Here is a 19873-nt window from a genome sequence, read left to right as displayed (position 1 = left end):
CCAATAATGTCATATACATGATCATCTCCTAGTCATATAGAACCTAAAATGGTATGATAAGTGTAAAACCAACTACAATGCATGGTCACATGTGGTCACATGAAAGGAAGCTCTTGAACCAAGTAACCAAGTAACCATGAAAGGAACTACAATGCATGGTCATATGAACCAAGTAACCAACACTAAGAGAATGAGGACTAACTATCAATCAACTATGTGGTAGCAACAAGTGAAGAAGCAACCAATATGTAATAATCTAAATTGTACTCCAATGCATTAATCTCTTCAATCTTGACAATGGATTTAGTGATGCATCATTCATCCGATGAGTTGCCATTATCATGAATTTTTCCTTTGCCTTTATCATGCCTATCCCGATGTATCTTATGCATTTGTGATTGTATGTATCCTTGCTACCCACAGTAATAGCATGTAAGTGAACTCTTAAAACCATGGGATTTTTTACGAGGCTACCCAACGAGATCTAGACTTAGACCTATTCTACTGTGGGTCTCTATCATGATGGTCATTATTGCCTCAGGTATCAGTTGTGCCTTGAACTATGAGAGCATGATAGGTAGAGGCTACATCAGCATTCCTCTTGTTAACTTCTTCAGTGAGTAAAGCTCTCTTTACATCTAAGCATGTAAAGCCACCCTTAAGGGCATTAAATCTTATGGTAGTACAAAATGTGTCCCATGACTTAAGGAGAGTGACAAGAAAGACATAGACTTAATATTATCATCAAATAAAATCTTTTGTGATGTAAGTTGGTTGCAAATAGAATGGAACTCATTTAAATGCATAGACATAGGAGTTCCTTCGTACAAATGTTCACAAGTTTCTTGAGCTAGTATAACTGCAAAATCGGGCTCTACTTATCATAATGATAATATATACTTTCCCATAACTGCCATGCACTACCAGTAGTCTCAATGACATCAAAATAAACTTGCTTAGAAAAAGACAAAATAGTCGTGATTAAAAAAGACAAAATAATCGTGGACTTGCACAACTTACCATGTTCCTCCTATGTCAATATCAAGGTCTTTTGGCTTTATGGCTTTGCATTTCAATGGCTTAATTTGGTTTATTTTGAAGTGTTCAAAAACTTTCACAAACTTTGGCTATTTTTGCAAAGTTTCTCAAATGCACTCCACCCCTTATAACTTTGAGATTCACTTTCAAACATCTTGTGAGAAGAGAATAAGCGATTGTTTAGACATGAATTTTCCTTCAAGCTCACTTTATGAATTTCCTCTTCACTTTATAGAAGAAATTCTATTCATGTTCCATAACAAGAAACTCTATTCTATGCTTATGTGATAGTGTCAACTTGTGAGTTTTTGCAAGGGATGTGTGACGTACATTAAACTCCAATGCGAAAATTTCTCTTTGGCAAGCTACATTCTTCACATCATTGGCTGTTGAAGACTTCCACAGGGTGACGCAACTCTTTGCAATGATATTATACAATATTTAAAAAAATGTTTTTAATAACAAATACCGAAACCTTTGGACTCAAAATTTTGAGGATATATTTAAATCAAATAATATATATTTGAAGTTTTTGTAAGTAAAAGTTTTGTAAAGCTCAAGGTTTTAAATTTGAAGGTTTTCCCAAAGGTTTACAATGCCAAGGTTTACAAATGCATAGTACATGAAACCTCAGGTTTCGAGCGAACACAGTGCAGCAATAACATGAGCTTCTCTGAAATTCTAACATAATAATGGCGTCCATGCCCCGCCACCTGACAGCTTAGCCTGCCTGAATTTCCTTCTGGACCGGTTTCTCTCTTGGCTCAGACGATCTTCATGAAAGAGCTGTGGCATGGCTTATCAACAACATTGAGCAGGAGACCAGACATTTTCAATGCATTCATAAGGAATACAGTTGATGCTCTGATCATCAAACGCGGGCTGGCCACAGCTGCTGAATCCGAGCATGCCCGTCGTATCGAGAGCCAAAGCATCAAGATATGGAACATCCTTAACAGTGCAGATTGGAACTCAAGAACTCAGAATTTCCTCAAGCCTTTCGTAAAATGCCTCTCCACGCAGCTTGTTGCTAGGGTTTTGAACAGGCTCAACAACCTGGACCTGGCTAGAAGCTTCTTGCTTTGGGCAGGGCAGCAGGAAGGCTATAAGCATGATACCTACGTCTACAATGCATATCTCATGAAACTCGGTCCATGCGATCAATTTGATGCAATGTGGGAGCTCCTAGATAAAATGCAGAGGGAGGGTTGCCCGATAACTACGTCGACATTGTCGATCATTGTTAAGTACTATGGCAAGGCAGGCATGCTAGAGGATTGCTGGAAAACCCTGGACATTGCACCGAGGTTCAACTGCAAGCCTGATGCACAGCTTTATACAACTCTGCTTGCTGTTCTATTCGATAATTGTAAAGTGGACAAAGCTAAAGAGGTAGTTTCCAGAATAGTCAGCAATGGCATTGATCTAGATACGCGTTTATATTCCACTGTCATTCATGGTCTTGTCAAGAATAAGAGAGTAAAAGAAGCCATGTCTTACTTTGACTTCATGCTAAGGAAAGGATTTAATCCCGATGTTTACATTTGCAACTCTCTGATATCTGGGTTTTGTGAAACAGAGTGTCCAGAAGACGCTATTTTACTTTATAAGTCCATGCAAAGATTGGGTTGTAGGCCAGATGTCTACACTTACAATTTGCTGATTGCATTGTATTGTGGACTCGGTAAGTTTGGTGATGTTGACCACATCTTCCGTAAGATGGAAAGCACAGGCTGCAAGCCGAACCAGGTCACCTACAACACATTTCTTAGTGGCCTTCTGAAAGCAGGAAAGACAGTAGAAGCTGATGAGCTTTTCAAAAAGTTGCAAAGAGAAGGCCGAGTAGATGATGTTAGCTACAGGATTTTCTCTGTTGAGCTTAGAAAAGCTGGTGACATTGACAGGCTGAATGATTTAGCAAAACGCATGTACTCTAGATATGGCAATGTTGATACTCAAGTATGTAACTCTATTCTTCAAAGGTATTGCGATGATGGAAATGTGAATGAAGCTGTTACATATTTCTCTGAAGGATTGAGTAGGCAAACTGCTCCAAATGAGGTTTCCCATGCTTTGATGATAAATAGCCTTTGCAAATCAGGTAATATTGATGCTGCAAAAGCCCTTCTTTCAAGGATGGAGGAGGCAAGATGCAAGCCCACCAACTATAATTACAGTCCTATAATAATTGAGTTATGTAAGCATTCGAAAGAGAGTGAAGCCTGGCAACTATTTAAAGAGATGCTAGATAAGGGCATACAAACTAGCCATGTGACTTGTGATTTTCTACTCAGAAGTTTGAGTGCTGCAGGAATGGCTGATGCTACTATGGCTCTTTGTAAGCACATTACTGATAGAGGTTTGGCTGTCAATGGCACAACTATCTTTTCAGTTGTAAAGTGCATAAACAATGCAGATAAGACAGATAGTGCGAAGGACCTCATTGAACAAATGCAGCGCAGAGGCTGTTTACCAAGGTCTAAAAGGTTCAAGCACGCTTTGCAAGTTATGTTAAGTGGAAACACTGATGAAGCTGAAAAATTTCTTCAAGATCCACAGGGACAGGAAATTCCAAATACAATCTCTTACTCACTTCGAATCCGAGGCTGTTGCAAGCAGGAGGACTTGGATGAGGCCAAAAGGCTTCTTTCAGAAATGGGTTCAACAGGGTGTGCAGTTGATGCCTCCTGTTATGGCCCAGTAATAAGTGGTTTGAGCAAGGCTGGTCGGCTTAAGGAGTCCTACCATTTATATGAGGAGATGGTTGGAAAAGGCATAGAATCAAGCTGTATCTCCAGCAATCTTATGAGAAGACTATGTGAGGGAGGGATGGTTGATGAAATTTTGAAACTTGGGGAGCACATTATTGCAAAGGGGTTGACTATTCAGAGATCCAGTGTTGTGTCCATAAGTGAAGGGTTTAGTAAACCTGAGAGGTTGCAAGAAGTCATGTCTCTTTATCATAGGTTGAGGAACAGTAAGTGTGTAAAGCCACCAAGGTCAATGGAGTCTTCATGTTCTGAGGTGTAAGTAGCAACCCCCAGATTAAGGGCTTTCTAGGTGTTGAGAGACGAAAAGAATATGTGGGCAACTCACATTTCTAGCGTGTTGCTTGATTGACTCAAGCTCTGTTGACAGTTGTCTCCCATGTTAAAATGGACTGGCTTAACCTTTACATCAAATGGTGGTGATCTCCTAAGTTTAAAGCAACTAAGTGGACAGTTTTTGAAGCTTGGACTTACAATCTGTGCTCAGATTTTGGAGATATCACATGACTGGATGTAGAGGGAAGTGGATGAGCTTGTCCTTGCAAATAAAGATTATAACATACAAGCTCCTTTCAATCCAAGCCAAATTTCAACCCTTGTCATGGTGCAAACTCTTGCTATGGCAAATCTATATTTTCTTCTTGCTACCATGATCATCCTCAGGTTCCCTTATGAACAAGGTAAGCTTCTTTCATAGCAAAATTTTGGTTTTAGACATGCATTAGTTCTATATGATCTGGCCATATATATATAAAAGCCTGTTTGCGATAAAGTAAGGCTTTTCGTTTTCTTGTTCACCACCCAGCTATAATGTAATGGTAGTGACTCAATGAACAACACTGCCCTTTATTCTCACAATACCATAACATTATATTCTCCCTTTAATCTTGCTTCTCTGAACAAATATGCTCGGGGCAATTTTCATTCCACCAAGTTCCTGAATTAGGTGTCTAATTGGGTATATGTGTATTCTGAAATGTTGACGAAGTATATGTTCAAGTATGAATGACTCCTCCTTATCCGAGTACAAAGAAAAAGATGGCCATGATCACAATTGCAATACATGACTCTAAAATATTGGGAACAAAGAGTTAACAAACTGGACAAATTACCCTAATGTACTATGTAGTAAAGGCAACCCAACCTCTAAGAGGAATGGTACATGGAACAAAGCAAAGTTCTGAAGCATCTATATTAAACAGAAGATGATTGTAATGCTACAAAAGAAATGAAAGCAATGTATATATGGGCTTGCTTTTGGTCTAGGCCAGGGATGGAAGTTCAAGAGCATGAAGAATAGGCAAAGCATAAGGTTGATGAAAGAAGGGTTGAGTTTGAAGTTCGGGTGATCTCTAGTGTGTGGAAAGCTCATGTTTATATAGCAGAGCATGAGGATGCTCTTAATATTGCTCTCAATTGAGAGTTCCTCTACTTTGAACTAATAATTTCTAATCCTTTCGTGGTTTTGTTCCTTTACAATTAAGGAAAGAGAGGTTAAATTCAATCATGGAATCTTTAGGGCATGCACATTTTACCTTGTTTAAGAATTAATCCATTCTTAATGGTATCCTTTTCCATCATCTTTCTCTAAGGACAACTTTTGGGTATTAGGATTGGCAAAGCTTCTTGGACTGCTAGGTTTGTCTAATTCCCGAATCTTGCCAAAGTGAGGATTAGTTTGGCAATGTCCCTTTGGAGAGAGAGAGAGAGATTAGTTGGGATTTCAAAAAAGATAAAGCATTGACTTTTGGGATTCGGCTAAGGGCATTGGCAATCTTATAGGCTACATTCTTAGGGTAAAGAATTTCAAAATTAAACTTCTTCATAAGCTTCACCCTTTTTGCCTATTAGCCACAAGGATCTGGCTGATTGTAGAGGAATTCCAACAAATGGTAGCTAGTCCAAATAATGAACGAAGTGCCGTACAAACAATGATACCAACTTTATGCACTTGGATGACTACCAATGATTTTCTCTTAGAGTGGTGCAACATGTTTGGATGCATTAGTGAGCTTATGATCTCAAATGCAATAGTTTGGGTGTTCTTGTACTTATAATACATAGTTTGTACACTTGTCCAATGTATGTCCAATGTTAAATTCTTCATTGCCGGTGCAATGGTCACCTTGCTAAGAGCTAGGGATACTATAATTAAAGTTCATTTTAATTAAAAATCTTGATGAAGTTTAATTGAATCATTAAAGTTTATTTCTCATTCTTGTGACAAACCCCCTTTTGAAACATCGCAATTAACATTGATTGCACACAATTAAGATCTAATATGGCATACGAATTGATCAATATATGATTCCTAGCAGCTAAGCATATTGCCATTATTACATATATTGTCGATGTACAATTGTTTATACATGTTTCCAAGTAATTGACCATGCTGTTACTCCATATACTACCAATGTATAATTATCCATACATGTTTCCAAGTAACCAAGCATACTGGTGCTACTCCATGTTTTAGCAATGTACAATGTCTCCAAGATAGTAGTTACTACACTCGTATATAACCAAGCATAACTATACAAATCCACAGCTATCAAAATGGTACTTGTTGCCATAGTCACAGAATCACAAGTAATGGGTGGGACAGACTTGTGAGACGATGGGATGTTGTCCTAGACACATTTGTAACGTAATGTGCCACTTCTGTAGGGTGACGTCACTTTCATCAGCATCATAACGTGATGGAGTGGAATGCAAAACATGATGGCTGATCTTGTTTGTGATGGGTAAAGTGATAGATTATATGACGGTTGATAAGTCTGATTGTTAAATGAGATGACAAATCAATGCGTCATTGTTTGCTTTTTAGTGGTATAACTTATCGACTACATCGTTTGTTTTGTGTTGACATGGCAGCCTAGCCTATACCATCACTAGTGAGTTGTGATTGGACTATTGGTATTATAGCTCTTGCCTACTAGCTTCAAGCTCCACGTCTAGACTCCATAGTTTGTTTGCAGCTACTCTCTCTCTCTCTCTCTCTCTCTCTAAGCTTTGCATGCATGTGCACGTTCTTTCTCTACTACATCTAGACCCAAGTTTCAAATCCATCATCCTCCCCCCACCCCCCGACGGCTCTTTCTCACTCTCTCATTGAAGTTTCAATCTTCCTCATCATCTCATGGCACTAACATCCCAAGCATGGGGATACCACTCTCATCAAGGGGGTCATCATTTTGGAAGTAGGACTGATGCATGGTCTCGGTGGGAAGAGGTGCATGTTGAGTGTCTTGGAAGTGGTGGAGGATCTCATGCATGGATGTTCAAATTGTGCTTGTATGGTCACACAAGTGGGACAAGCGAAGTTTGAGCTCACTTCTTGCACGTTGAAGGATACGAGATGCAATATTGCTCTAAGGTCACTACCAAGAAGAGAAGAGAAAGAGAGCTCACGGAGAAGGATGCAGGGCCACAGGCATCATCTTCACAGCACAAGGAGAGTATCAACATTTGTGAGTCGTTGACCTTATTACATTCGCAAGGCATCGATCTCTCAGGTATCTCATCCATCATCTAGTATCGATGCTAGTCATACATCATCTATTTGAGATGCATTTGGAATAGGAACATTTGTTGAGCAAGCATTGATTGATCCTCCAGGTGACCACACAATCTTGAAGCTTTTTGGGATCCGCAAAAAAAGAGGAAGTTGAAGTTGCTATTGCATGGTTCTTTTTCCGTGATCAAATTGTGTTTAAGGTTGCAAGGTTTGAATATTTTAAAGCAATATGCAAAAAGATTGGGAAGTATGGCCCAACTTATACTCCTTTATCAAAGATCTTGTGTACCACATTGCTTCAAAGGGAAAGGCAAGTGATGGAGCAAGTAGGTGAGAAAACCAGGCATACATGGCAAAATAATGATGTGCCACTCATTGCGGATGGATGGAGTGACTTATGTAGGAGATCTAACCATGGGGTGGTTGCTTACTCTCGAGGCGAGATATACTTTATTTTATCTCATGATGCTTCAAGAACAGAGAAGATAGTTGATATACTTGTTGTTGTTGAGTGGGTAGATGCATTGGAGTTTATTGGTAGAGAACTTATTACGGGGCTTGTTGTTGATGGTGAGCCTGTAAAAAGGGCAGCATGTGTTATTTTACAGAATGTCTATTCTCGTATTATTGTTTTTTATTTGTATGGCTCATTGTCTAAATAACTTGTTGAAAGATATTGGAAAGCTGCCATGGATAGAGCCTGCCATTGACAATGCAAATTTGATAGTATCATTTGTGCCAAATAATCAATTCTTGCATCAGCAAAAGAAGTCCAACAGGAGTTCTTGAAATATTTTAAAACCTGGTTTGAATTTAATGTTCTTATGTTGTCTTGATTGAGCACATGTAGTGGTGCTTTAAGACAGCTTTTTATCAGTGATGAGTTTACTATTTTACCATTGGCTACCATTGCTACTGGGACAGAATACAAAGAATTGGTAGAAAATCTTGTGTTTTGGGAGGATGTGAAGCGTATTATGCTATGGTACAAGGCTTGTGGATGGTATGTAGCCAATCATTGGTAAGGTGTATGAGGCCATGGGTAGGATGATAGAGAGACTAAAAGATTTAGAGCTCGCTGTAGACATGCATGAGACTATCCATGACTTGTGTATGAGTAGATGGAATTTTTACTACTCTCCCTTGCATGCAACAACATTTGTATTGGATCCAAAGTTTTAGGGCGGCAATCAAATGAAAGTTAAAGAAGTGCAAGCTGGTTGGAGGATTTTATTGGATAGATTGGTGCTTGATGTTGACACGAGGAGGAAATTAGAAATCAGTTGGCTCTGTTTTGGGAGCGAGAGGACTCCTTTGGCTGTCCAAATGCACTTGTGGACCATTTTAAGATTGGGGCAGCATTTGTTAGCCTGCTCTATTTTCATTCTCAGTCTGTCATCTCCTGGTTGTGAGCTCCTGTCAGAGTCTGGCAGGAGACAGAGGAGCTCTGTCAGCTTGGTATTTGCTGTTTTTGTCTGCATTCTTTTTCCGGGAGTCACACAGCCCAAACTGGGCCTTTTGGTATGCAGTCGGCCCAGATTTTGGGCAGGTCGGCCAGATCTGGCCAAGTCGGTCAGATTTGGCAGGTCGGCCAGTTTTCTGGCCTGGGGCTATATATAGCAGCCCCCCAGTCATTCTCAGCATTCTCTTCTGCAGGTTCAGCACACTCTCCGTCCTCTCCCACTCCGGCATTGGTGCTGCCATTGCTTTCAGTCTGTTCTGGTGCCCTCATTGACGCTCTGGGCTGTGTGCAGGGACTGATCAGTCCATTTCAGTGTATTCAGCATTCATTTCAGTCAGTGCAGATTTTCTTCCTTCATTCCCTGCTTTCTCTCTCCTCCTTTGTGTTCGTGTTCTTCTTCCGTTGCGCACTCTCACATGGTATCATCGCTTGACTGAGAGCACGGAGGACCTAACCTTGTGGAGAGATACCTCACCTATCTTCTGCTGCTGTCACCTCAACTGCAACTGCCCAGGCGGCCCCTCCAGGTGGCCAATCTTCCTGTATTTGCTGCAGACGACTCCTCCCGAGGTTGTCACGTCATCCAACGACTCCTCCTGCTTGCGTTTTCCATCAGGCAGCCCCTCCTTCAGCTGGGCGACACATCATCAGGCTGCGTTTTGTAGATCTGATGGTCGTTTCCACTCCTGGCAGCTCATCTCCTGCTGGCGACCCACTTTCAGGCTGCGTTTTGGTACTGGCGGTTTCTTTCCTGGTGATCTTCATCAGCTATCTTTGTGTTTTGCAGATCCAGGTGTTTGTAGACTATCATAGCCTGCGTCTTGGTGGTTGGTGACCATACTGCTGGTCATACTTCGACTTCGGCATAGTTTTCTTTGGTGTTTGGTATTTTGCAGATTGGAAGATGTCTTACCAGTTTTCAGGCTTTGACGACTCAGAGGATGAGCTCCTTTCTCATCATTCCTCTGAGCGGAGGCGGGATTATCAGGAGTTTCGATGTCGGGAGGAGCCTCCTCGCACTGGTCCCTCTTCAGTCCATGCATCTCAGAGGGTTCCATCTACCGTGAAGGTGTCTTCCGTGAAGACTGCTTCAGATGTGCGGATGCCTTCCTTGATTCCCTCTATACAGGTGCCGATTCTCCCTTCCTTTCCGAAGGAAGATAAGTTGGATGGTTCCAACTACTCCCTCTGGTCATGCAAGGTGAAGTGCATCCTCGATACATTTGACCTTTGGGAGCTTGTTTCTTTGCCCATTGACCATCCCCCTGTGGATTCGTCAGATGGCACCTCTATGGACTGTGCAGCCTTGTGGGATAGGCTCAACTCTCGAGCCCGTTACTTTCTTTTTATGAGTCTACATGATTCTGTTCTTGTACATGTTCATAGGTTACCGACCGTGGCGGAAGTGTGGAAGAAGCTTGCGTCTTTGTATCATCACAAGACGTTTGCCCACAAGATTTCCTTGGAGAAGAAGTTGCGGATGCTCAGTCTTGATGATTCTTCTTCCATGAAGGAGCACATCACGAAGATGGAGGACATGCGAGGCGAGCTACCCTCTCTTGGTCGTGTGATATCGTCCGAGGATATAGCGATGATTCTGTTGACTCAGCTGCCTTCACCCCGTTATGATGTCTTCTACACCAGCCTCATCACCTCGAGGACCCGTGAGAAACTCCTATGGGAGGAACTTTCCCCGCTTGTCTTGGAGCATGACGAGCGACTCGGAGAGGTGGGTGCGAGTGGCTCCACCAAGGCTTTTACGGCAGGTATAAGTGGCGGCAAGAAGAAGAAACAATAGAAGGAGAAGGCCAAGGACAAGAAGGAGGACAAGAAGGATGCGAAGGAGAAGAAGCCCAAATGTCCCCACTGTGGGAAGGGTACTCATACCGAGGAGAAGTGTTGGCAGAAGTACCCCCATTTGAAGCCCAACGAGAAGGACTCGAAGGCGGCCCCAGCCACGACAGAGTCTGCATTTGTGCATGTCTTTGTTGAGGAGGATACAGCCCTAGCTTCTACCACTCAGGAGAAGCCTTGGCTCGTGGACAGTGGAGCATCTTCACATATGACCTTCCGACAGGATTGGCTTCAGGATCTTCGTTCCAGAGGGGCACTATCACCATTGGTGACAATTCTACAGTTCCTGTTCGAGGCGTGGGGACTCTACCTATGTTTTCTGACAGGCGGTCTTCTTCCGCCAAAGTTCTCTATGTACCTGATTTGGGTTTTAACCTATTGTTTGTGCATGGCCTTACTCAGCTAGGTACCCGAGTCATTTTTACACAGGATGCAGTCACAGTGGAGAATGCTTCTACAGGTGATGCTCTTTGGACGGGTACACAGGAGGGTGGGCTTTATAAGCTCACAGCCTTGGCTGCGAGGACTTCCCATGAGCTTGGGCTGCTTTGGTATGCTCGGTATGGTCATTTGAACTTCGATTCTCTTCGGCGGGCTTCTCGGAGGAAGATGGTGGAGGGACTTCCAGATTTCCCTCCTCTTCACACTTTGTGCCCTAGCTGCTTGAGGGGCAAGCAGCATAGGCAGCCTCACCCTCAGGTTGCCTCTAGGAGGGCTACTTCTCCGCTTGAGTTGGTTCACACCGACCTTTGCAGACCTATGGGCACGGCCTCCCTTGGGAAGGCCAGGTATTTGATGCTGATTGTGGACGACTTTAGTTGTTATGTGTGGTCTTATTTCTTGGAGTACAAGAGCGAGGCGTACTCCCGTTTCTGCGAGTGGCAGGTGTTTGTGGAGACCCAAACGACTTCCAAAGTTCGTGGCGTTCGAGTTGATCACGGTGGCGAGTTCACTTCTCACCTTTTCTCTCAGTTTTGCAGGGATCATGGTATTCGGGTGGAGTATTCCCATCCAAACACACCATCCGAGAATGGTGTGGTGGAGCGTGCGAATCGGACCATGGTGGAGATGGCCCGATCTATGCTGGAGCATAGGAGTCTTCCTCATTTCCTTTGGGGTGAGGCAGTGGCTACAGCGGTGCATATTCGCAACCGCTCTCCGACTTCGGCTTTATAGGACATGACTCCTTATGAGGCTTTCTTTGGGAAGAAGCCTTCCGTGTCCCACTTTCGCATCTTTGGGTGCGATGCTTTTGTCCATGTGGACAAGAAGAAGAGGAAGACGAAGTTCGACTCTAAGTCGAGAACGCTTATCTTCGTGGGTTATAGCACGACCACGAAGGGATATTGGCTCTACGACCCGACGACACGGAAGGTTGAGGTGAGCAGGGATGTGATCTTTGATGAGGCTTCGGCATTTGAGGATCCGATTGATGGTTCTATTACAGGCGCTTCTTCAACATCGCCGGACCTCCCCCCACCTTCTCTACCTTCTCTTCCTTCTAGGATACCCCTTAGCACCCCACCCATTCCTCCTCCTACGGCTTCCCTTTTCCCTTTGGCGGATGTGACTCCTTCTTCTACGAGTTCTTCCATCCCTTCAGCCTCCCCTCAGGAGTCTTCTCGGGATTCACAGCCTTCTTCCGGTGCGGAGGATTTATCTTCATTTGGTGAGGGGGTGTCCCTCTTCGATATGGGTGCTTTGCAGGTTCTAGAGACTACTCGGTCTCCCTCGCAGTAGTAGGAGTCTCTTAGGATTCCCTTATGATATCGCCGGCTCATGCAGGATTCAGGTGTTACTCACTTTCCTGCTTCTTCTACAGGTCCACGTCGATCAGCTCGATTACAGGCCCAGCGGGAGAGTTCACTGTGTGTGAACTATACTCTTATGTCTCAGATTCTTCTGGATTCCGAGCCTTCCATTGTGGAGGAGGCTCTTGCACAGGATATTTGGAGACAGGCTATGCAGGCCGAGCTCGATTCCATCGAGCGAAACCATACTTGGGAGCTTGTACCGCGTCCCAAGAAACGAAAGATGATAGGTGTGAAATGGGTCTTTAAGACCAAGTATCTTGCAGATGGCTCCTTGGACAAGCATAAGGCTAGGCTTGTTGCCAAGGGTTTTGCACAGCGAGCAGGATTGGACTACTTCGAGACTTTTGCTCCTATAGCTCGGATGTTCACCATTCGAGTTATTTTGGCTCTTGTAGCTCACCACTGTTGGCCTGTTTATCAGATGGACGTCAAGTCAGCCTTTCTGAATGGCGTCCTTGAGGAGGAGATTTATGTTTCACAGCCTCCTGGTTTTCTTGTGCAGGGGAAGGAGGATCATGTCTATAGGCTGCGGAAGGCTCTTTATGGCCTGAAGTAGGCTCCTCGTGCTTGGTACTAGCGGATTGACTGCTTCTTTCTACAGAGTGGCTTTCAGCGCTCGGCTCATAATCCCAACCTCTACTTACGGGTTGTGGATTCTCTTTGTGTTTTCCTTATTTTGTATGTCGATGATCTTATCATTACAGGGAGCGACACTCAACAAGTGGAGCATACTCGGTCCATTCTTCAGCAGGAGTTTGACATGACGGATCTAGGGATCCTTCACTTCTTTCTAGGACTGGAGATCTATCAGATGGCACAGGGCATCTTTATCTCGCAGCACAGGTACATCTCCGAGCTTCTTTCGGAGTTTGGTATGGTTGCGCGTCGGCCTATTTCTTGCCCCATGGACCCTGAGTCCAAGCTTTTGGCAGATGGAGTCCCCCTTACCGATGCCACTCATTACAGGTGCCTTGTTGGCTGTCTCATCTGGCTGCTTCACACTCGGCCAGATATCTCTTTTGTGGTGGCTTTGTTGTCTTCTTTTATGAAGACTCCTACACAGGATCACTGGCAGGCAGCCTTGCGTGTTCTTCGATATCTACAGGGGACTCAATCCTTTGGGATCATGTATGGAGATGGGATCACCCTTTCTGGATGGAGTGATTCTAATTGGGCAGGTGATGTGGATTCGAGACGATCCACTACAAGTTATGCTTTCACCCTTGGATCCGGTGCTGTCTCTTAGAGCAGCAAGAAGCAGCCTACTGTGGCCCTTTCTTCTACAGAGGCTGAGTATCGAGCCTTATGTTCGACCGCTATCGAGGCAGTTTGGCTCCGTTGCTTTACTGGCGGAGATTGGCTTTTCCTAGACCGGACCTACGGAGCTGCGCGTGGACAACGAGAGTGCTCTTGCTCTGGCGAAGAACCGGGTGTTTCATGCTCGCACGAAGCACATTGAGGTTCAGTATCACTATGTTCGAGAGCGGATCGTGGATTCGGAGTTGGTGGTGGCCTATTGTCCTACGGCGGCCAATGCGGCTGATCTCTTCACAAAGCCTTTGCCTCCGGCTTCTTTGCTTCATCACATGCGGTTCTTAGGTCTTCAGACCCTCCCAGGATCTGAGAGGGGGTGTTAGCCTGCTCTATTTTCATTCTCAGTCTGGTCATCTCCTGGTTGTGAGCTCCTGTTAGAGTCTGGCAGGAGACAGAGGAGCTCTGTCAGCTTGGTATCTGCTGTTTTTGTCTGCATTCTTTTTCTGGGAGTCACACAGCCCAAACTGGGCCTTTTGGTATGCAGTCGGCCCAGATTTTGGGCAGGTCGGCCAGATCTGGCCAAGTCGGCCAGATTTGGCAGGTTGGCCAGATCTGGCCAAGTCCGCCAGATTTGGCAGGTCGGCCAGTTTTCTGGCCTGGGGCTATATATAGCAGGCCCCCAGTCATTCTCAGCATTCTCTTCTGCAGGTTCAGCACACTCTCCGTCCTCTCCCACTCCGGCATTGGTGCTGCCATTGATTTCAGTCTGTTCTGGTGCCCTCACTAACGCTCCGGGCTGCATGCAGGGACTGATCAGTCCATTTCAGTGTATTCAGCATTCATTTCAGTCAGTGCAGATTTTCTTCCTTCATTCCCTGCTTTCTCTCTCCTCCTTTGTGTTCGTGTTGCTTCATCACATGCGGTTCTTAGGTCTTCAGACCCTCCCAGGATCTGAGAGGGGGTGTTAGCCTGCTCTATTTTCATTCTCAGTCTGTCATCTCCTGGTTGTGAGTTCCTGTCAGAGTCTGGCAGGAGACAGAGGAGCTCTGTCAGCTTGGTATCTGCTGTTTTTGTCTGCATTCCTTTTCCGGGAGTCACACAGCCCAAACTGGGCCTTTTGGTATGCAGTCGGCCCAGATTTTGGGCAGGTACCATTCCTGTACTTGGTTAGGCAATTAGTTCATCTTGTCTGGAGTAGTTCCTACAGCCATATAGCATCTAAAAAAGGAAATCACCTAAGCACACAAAAGGCAAGTGATTTGGTTTTTGTGAGTGCTAGCTTGTGCATACTTGGTAAAAGCATGGGCCTTGGCATATATGATATGCCATTTTGTCATTTGATTTGCTTTAGCCTTTTGTCATTTTGACTTTGTTGGAGTAGATTGTCTACTTCAGTCTTTAGTCTTTAATATTCAATTTTTTGTGATTAAGTGGCTAGTCACATCCCTTTGGCTATTGCGTTTTATATGTTTTAGCTTTGTAGTATGTACTCATTGAAATTTGATCATGAATTGCAAATGCTAACTTGTCACATGAGTCATGACACATGTACTTTGTATTTTCTACAACTTATTTGGACTTTATTATTAAACATTAATTAGCTTGCCCTAGGGGGTGGTCCCTTGGGCTATTTGTATTGTGTTTTTAGTATGTATTAGTATCATTGCTCAAGTTACACTTTGTATGCTACTTTGATGATACATATTCTCATTCTAAACAAATTTAAGTAAGAGTTTGCTATTTTTTAATTATATTTTAAAAATTTCAAATGCCTTTTTGGTCCCTTATCCCCCATCCTCTATTTTTCGTCATCTCCATCCTTGTTCCCATTGAAATGTCCCCTAGGATCCAACCTGCTCCCAAGTCACGACACAAGCCATATCCACAAATAAAAGGGATTGGACATTAGACTCATCTCCTAGCCATAGAGCCAAATGGCCTTCCCCTTCAGCTTGGGAGCTAGCAGCACTCTAGGTCACGACCATATCCCAAAGGTCAATTTCACATACTACTAGCGCACACCATCTTGATGTATGGATGCATTGGCCAAATGGGCCAAGAGTCCAAGAGTTGTGACTATACAAGGAATGTGCACAATAGAGCCTTGAGTCCTATAAGTAAACTTGGCTGCCCTAACCTTGAAGTGCCCTTAGTGCATTCACACTAATTCATGACCATTGTGACCAATGCTACTAGGGCACATTTTGATGTCCAAGGATGTAACACTTTCCCCTTTATGAATGATTGTTGTCCTCAACAATCTCCTCAGGGATGAAGTGAGGAAAAGTACTCGTCAATGTGTCAGAGTGAAGCAATGTGGAAGTGAATGACCATGACAAAGAGTGAACAAAGAGAGAAGAGAGAGAGAGAGAAAGAGATAGTGAAACACAGAAAATCTGTAGTGAAGAATGCTGTATAAGGATGCAAAATTATACATGGGTCATAGAGAATATCTGCGTATGTCTCCACCTCGAGGATCTCGATCTCTGTCAACCTCGAGAGCAATCTCCGCAGTCTGCAGGTTGAAATCTGTGAGAGACAATTGCCAAGATTGTTGGAAACATAGCCTATTTATAGGTTGAAAATAGTGCCCATAAATGATTAGGTCAATTGCATTAAATGCGGCCGACTAATGTAGTCCGACAACTGCCATGTGGCACTTGCATGCGTGGCACTACCTGCTAGTCCAGGGAATGACTCTAATACCCCCCCTCAGATCTTGGACAAGGCAACAGACGGAGGGATCTGGCGGTGAAGTAAAGCCGAGAGAAGTGTCTTCGTAAACAAATCTACACGATTGTCTTCGATCTTACAGTATTCCATATCGATGGTCTCATCTAGAAGCTTCTCCCTAATGAAGTGATACTGGATCTCTATGTGCTTTGTCTAGGCATGGAATACGGGATTTTGTGCCAAGGCAATGCAACTCTCATTGTTGCATTGCAAATTAGTAGGACGAGTCTGGGGGCAGCCAAGTTCCGCCAACAAACGTTGAAGCCACACAGTCTTACATGTGGTAGAAGACACGACCCGATACTTTGCCTCAGTCAAAGATAGGGCTACTGCGGGTTGCTTCTTACTACTCCAAGAGATAGCACCGGCACCCAAGGTAAAACAATCACTTGTAGTAGACAGCCTTTGGTCCACGTCACCAGCCCAATCCAAATCACTCCAACCTGCGAGAACAAGATTAGAAGCACCTGTACCTGCTGGATAAGAAATCCCGAGGTCGGAGGTCCCCCTCAGAAACCTAAGTATGCTTTCAGCAGCTTGCCAATGCACTTGTTGAGATGTACTTATAAACCTAGCCAAAAGACCTACAGCGAAGCATAGATCAACCGGTGTGTTGAGGAGCCAAATCAATGATTCAATCAGTTGAGGTAGTGGGTAGCATCTACCAAAGGAGAATCTGCGTGTGGAGTGGCCTTCTAGTTCGGATCCATAGGAGTGGAAATGGACTGACAATCCTCCATCTCAAAAGTCACTAAGAGCTTCTGTACATATCTTTGCTAAGAGATGAAAATCCCCCTTTGAGTTTGATAAATCTCGTGGCCCAAAAAGAAATGGAGAAGTTCTAAATATGTCATCTCGAACTTTTGATGTAGTGTTGCCTTTGTCTCTTTAATTTTTCTGGGCATGATCACCTGAACAATCAAGTCATCAACATACAAAACAAACAACACACGACCACCCTCAGAAGTGTGCACATAAAGTTACGGATCGGCCCTAGAGCGCCGATATCCCAACTTGGCTTGGATAAACGAATCAATCTTCTTGTTCCAAGCACACGGAGCCTGCTTCAGGCCATACAAGGCCTTCTTCGACTTGTAAACCTTCCCATTTGAGGAACCAAAGCCAGGAGGCTGCTCTACATAGATCTCCTCCTTCAAATTACCATTCAAGAAGGCCAACTTCATATCCAATTGAAAGACATGCCATCTCCTATGACCAGCCAAGGCAAGAACAATGCGAATAGTCGCTATGCGAGCAGTAGGGGCAAAAGTATCATGGAAATCAACACCTGGGCGTTGTGCAAAACCTTTAGCAACAAGGTGAGCCTTGTGCTTGTCCAAAGAGCCATCACTACGGTACTTGGTCTTGAAGACCCATTTGACACCAATCACCTTCTTATGAGAGGGACGAGGCATAAGGTACCAAGTGCCATTCCGCTCAATAGCCTCCAACTCGGCTTTCATCGCTTTTCTCCAATGATCAGACTATAAAGCCTCCTTTACTAATGTAGGCTCTCTATCCTGCATAACACGGGACATCAAACAGTAGTTAGAGCAAACAAGCTCCATAGTATGTGCCTGGTGCCGCCGTGACCTCTGCGGTCCATCCTGCTGTTGCCACTCTTTATTAGGGACCCCCTCGATCCTTGAATCTTGGAGTCTGTCACAGGCCCAATGAGGAGGCCGCGATGCTCTCCATTTGCCAAAGTTTTTTGAAGGTTCACCGTCAACGGAGGACCAATTGGTGAATTCAATGGTTGGAGAGTAGGCTTCTCATCCGAAGAAGAGTCCTCAAGAGACACAGGCTCGAGAGGAACAGTTGCTATCGGGATCTCCAAGTACAAGGTGATTCTCACCCCTCTCTGGGACTGGAACCTCCACGAACTGAACATCATGGCTCATGTAGATATCTCGCTTAACTGGATCATACAATCGGTAGCCTTGAGGTTGCAAGCTATAGCCCACAAAGACCTGCCTTTTGGAAGCCGCTTCAAATTTGTCACGCTAAATCTTCAGGATGTGAACATAAGTATCACACCCAAAAACCTTGAAATAAGAAACATCGGGCTTTGAACCAAAGTATGCCTCAAAAGGAGTCATACCAACAACCACGGAAGTAGGGGAACAATTAAGGATGTGAACTGAAGTAGCCACAGCCTCAGCCTATAGACATTGAGGTGTTTGACGATGCTCCATCATGGTACATGCCATCTCGATCACACTACGATTCTTCCTCTTCAAAATGCCATTCTCCTAAGGGGTGCTTGTATTGGCGAACTCTTGGTGTATGCCACGATGCGTACAAAACTGAGCAAACTCATTAGAAGCAAGTTCTCCGCCCTTATCCGATCATAAGGTCTTCAACTTCCGCCCCAATCGGTTCTCCTCAAAGAGCAACCAATCCTTGAAGTTGGAGAAAGCCTCGGACTTCAGCTTCAAGAAATAGACCCATGTCATCCTGTTGTAATCATCTACAATGAGCATGAAATACAAACTCCCTTGAAGGGATTCTGTCCTCATCGGTCCACAAAGATCGGAAGAAACAAACTCCAAGGGTGCTGAAGACCACCTTGAAGCCTTGCTGGGAACAACATCACAAGTCTGCTTCCCATGCATGCAGGATACATAAGGCTGCTAACTCACCACAATATCTGGCAAACCTCAAACAAACTGGTCCTTAGACGGCTTCCAAAGGTATTCATAATTGAGGTGACCAAACCGAGCATGCCAAAGCTTGGATTGAGTTTGGGAGATAAGAAGAAGAGAAGTCAAGGCAGAAGAAGACCGCAACTTGTAGACTTCATTCTTCTCATAACTTGAAGAAAGAACCACTCTCGATCCTCGATCAAGAATCCAAAAAGAATTCACATCAAATTTGACCAAGAGGCCAAGGGCACAAAACTTGTGCACTGAATGAAGATGATACCCCAAAGCCGGCACATAAAGTACCTCAGATGCATGGGCACCACCTCGCCCATCTGGAATAAGATTCATGTTGCTCCATTCCTAAATAGGAATAGACGAACTATCTCCAATAAGAATCTGACCATGAGAAGGCCACAAATGAGTAACACCTGCAGAGGAAGAAGTCATGTGCCTAGAGGCACCATTGTCAACAATCCACTCCCGAGTAAATGGGGCTGTCAATGTAGCATTAGAAGCCGGCAGGGCCGAATCCTCAACCACCTCCAAATGGAGGAAAGCAATTGAGTAGGGAGCAGCCACTGCTCCGGAATCCTTTGAAGATTTCTCCTTCTTCTCCTTTTCCTTCTCCTTCTTCTCCTTGTTAGGGCAATCCTTCTCCAGTGACCTGATTTGCCACAAATGTGACAAGTAGACTCCTTGTCTTTGTTCTTCTTAGATTTTTCTTCCTTCTTCTTCGTTTGGTCCTTCCCCTTCTTCTAAGAAGATTGACCAACTAAAGCTTCAGATTT

At 44.1% G+C, this 19873-nt stretch overlaps 1 protein-coding gene across 3 annotated transcripts in view; it reads left to right on the top strand.

The window, feature by feature from the left end:
• Nucleotides 1-1649: 1649 nt before the first annotated feature.
• Nucleotides 1650-19873, top strand: part of LOC148033828 (uncharacterized) — a 32277-nt gene continuing 14053 nt past the window's right edge. For 2 of the 3 annotated variants that reach the window (XM_087681838.1, XM_087681837.1), the window contains exon 1: nt 1650-4486. In XM_087681838.1, the coding sequence (XP_087537964.1) occupies nt 1816-4068 (2253 nt within the window). In that variant the 5' untranslated portion in view covers nt 1650-1815 and the 3' untranslated portion in view covers nt 4069-4486. The remainder of the gene's footprint in view (nt 4487-19873) is intronic. The other variant, XM_087681839.1, reaches the window with a different exon arrangement.

The sequence above is a fragment of the Lygodium microphyllum genome, chromosome 7, assembly GCF_053477565.2.
Source record: "Lygodium microphyllum isolate KBCC chromosome 7, Lygodium_microphyllum_v1.1.10, whole genome shotgun sequence".
NCBI classification, from domain to species: domain Eukaryota; kingdom Viridiplantae; phylum Streptophyta; class Polypodiopsida; order Schizaeales; family Lygodiaceae; genus Lygodium; species Lygodium microphyllum.
This window is presented reverse-complemented; position numbering and strand designations above follow the sequence as displayed.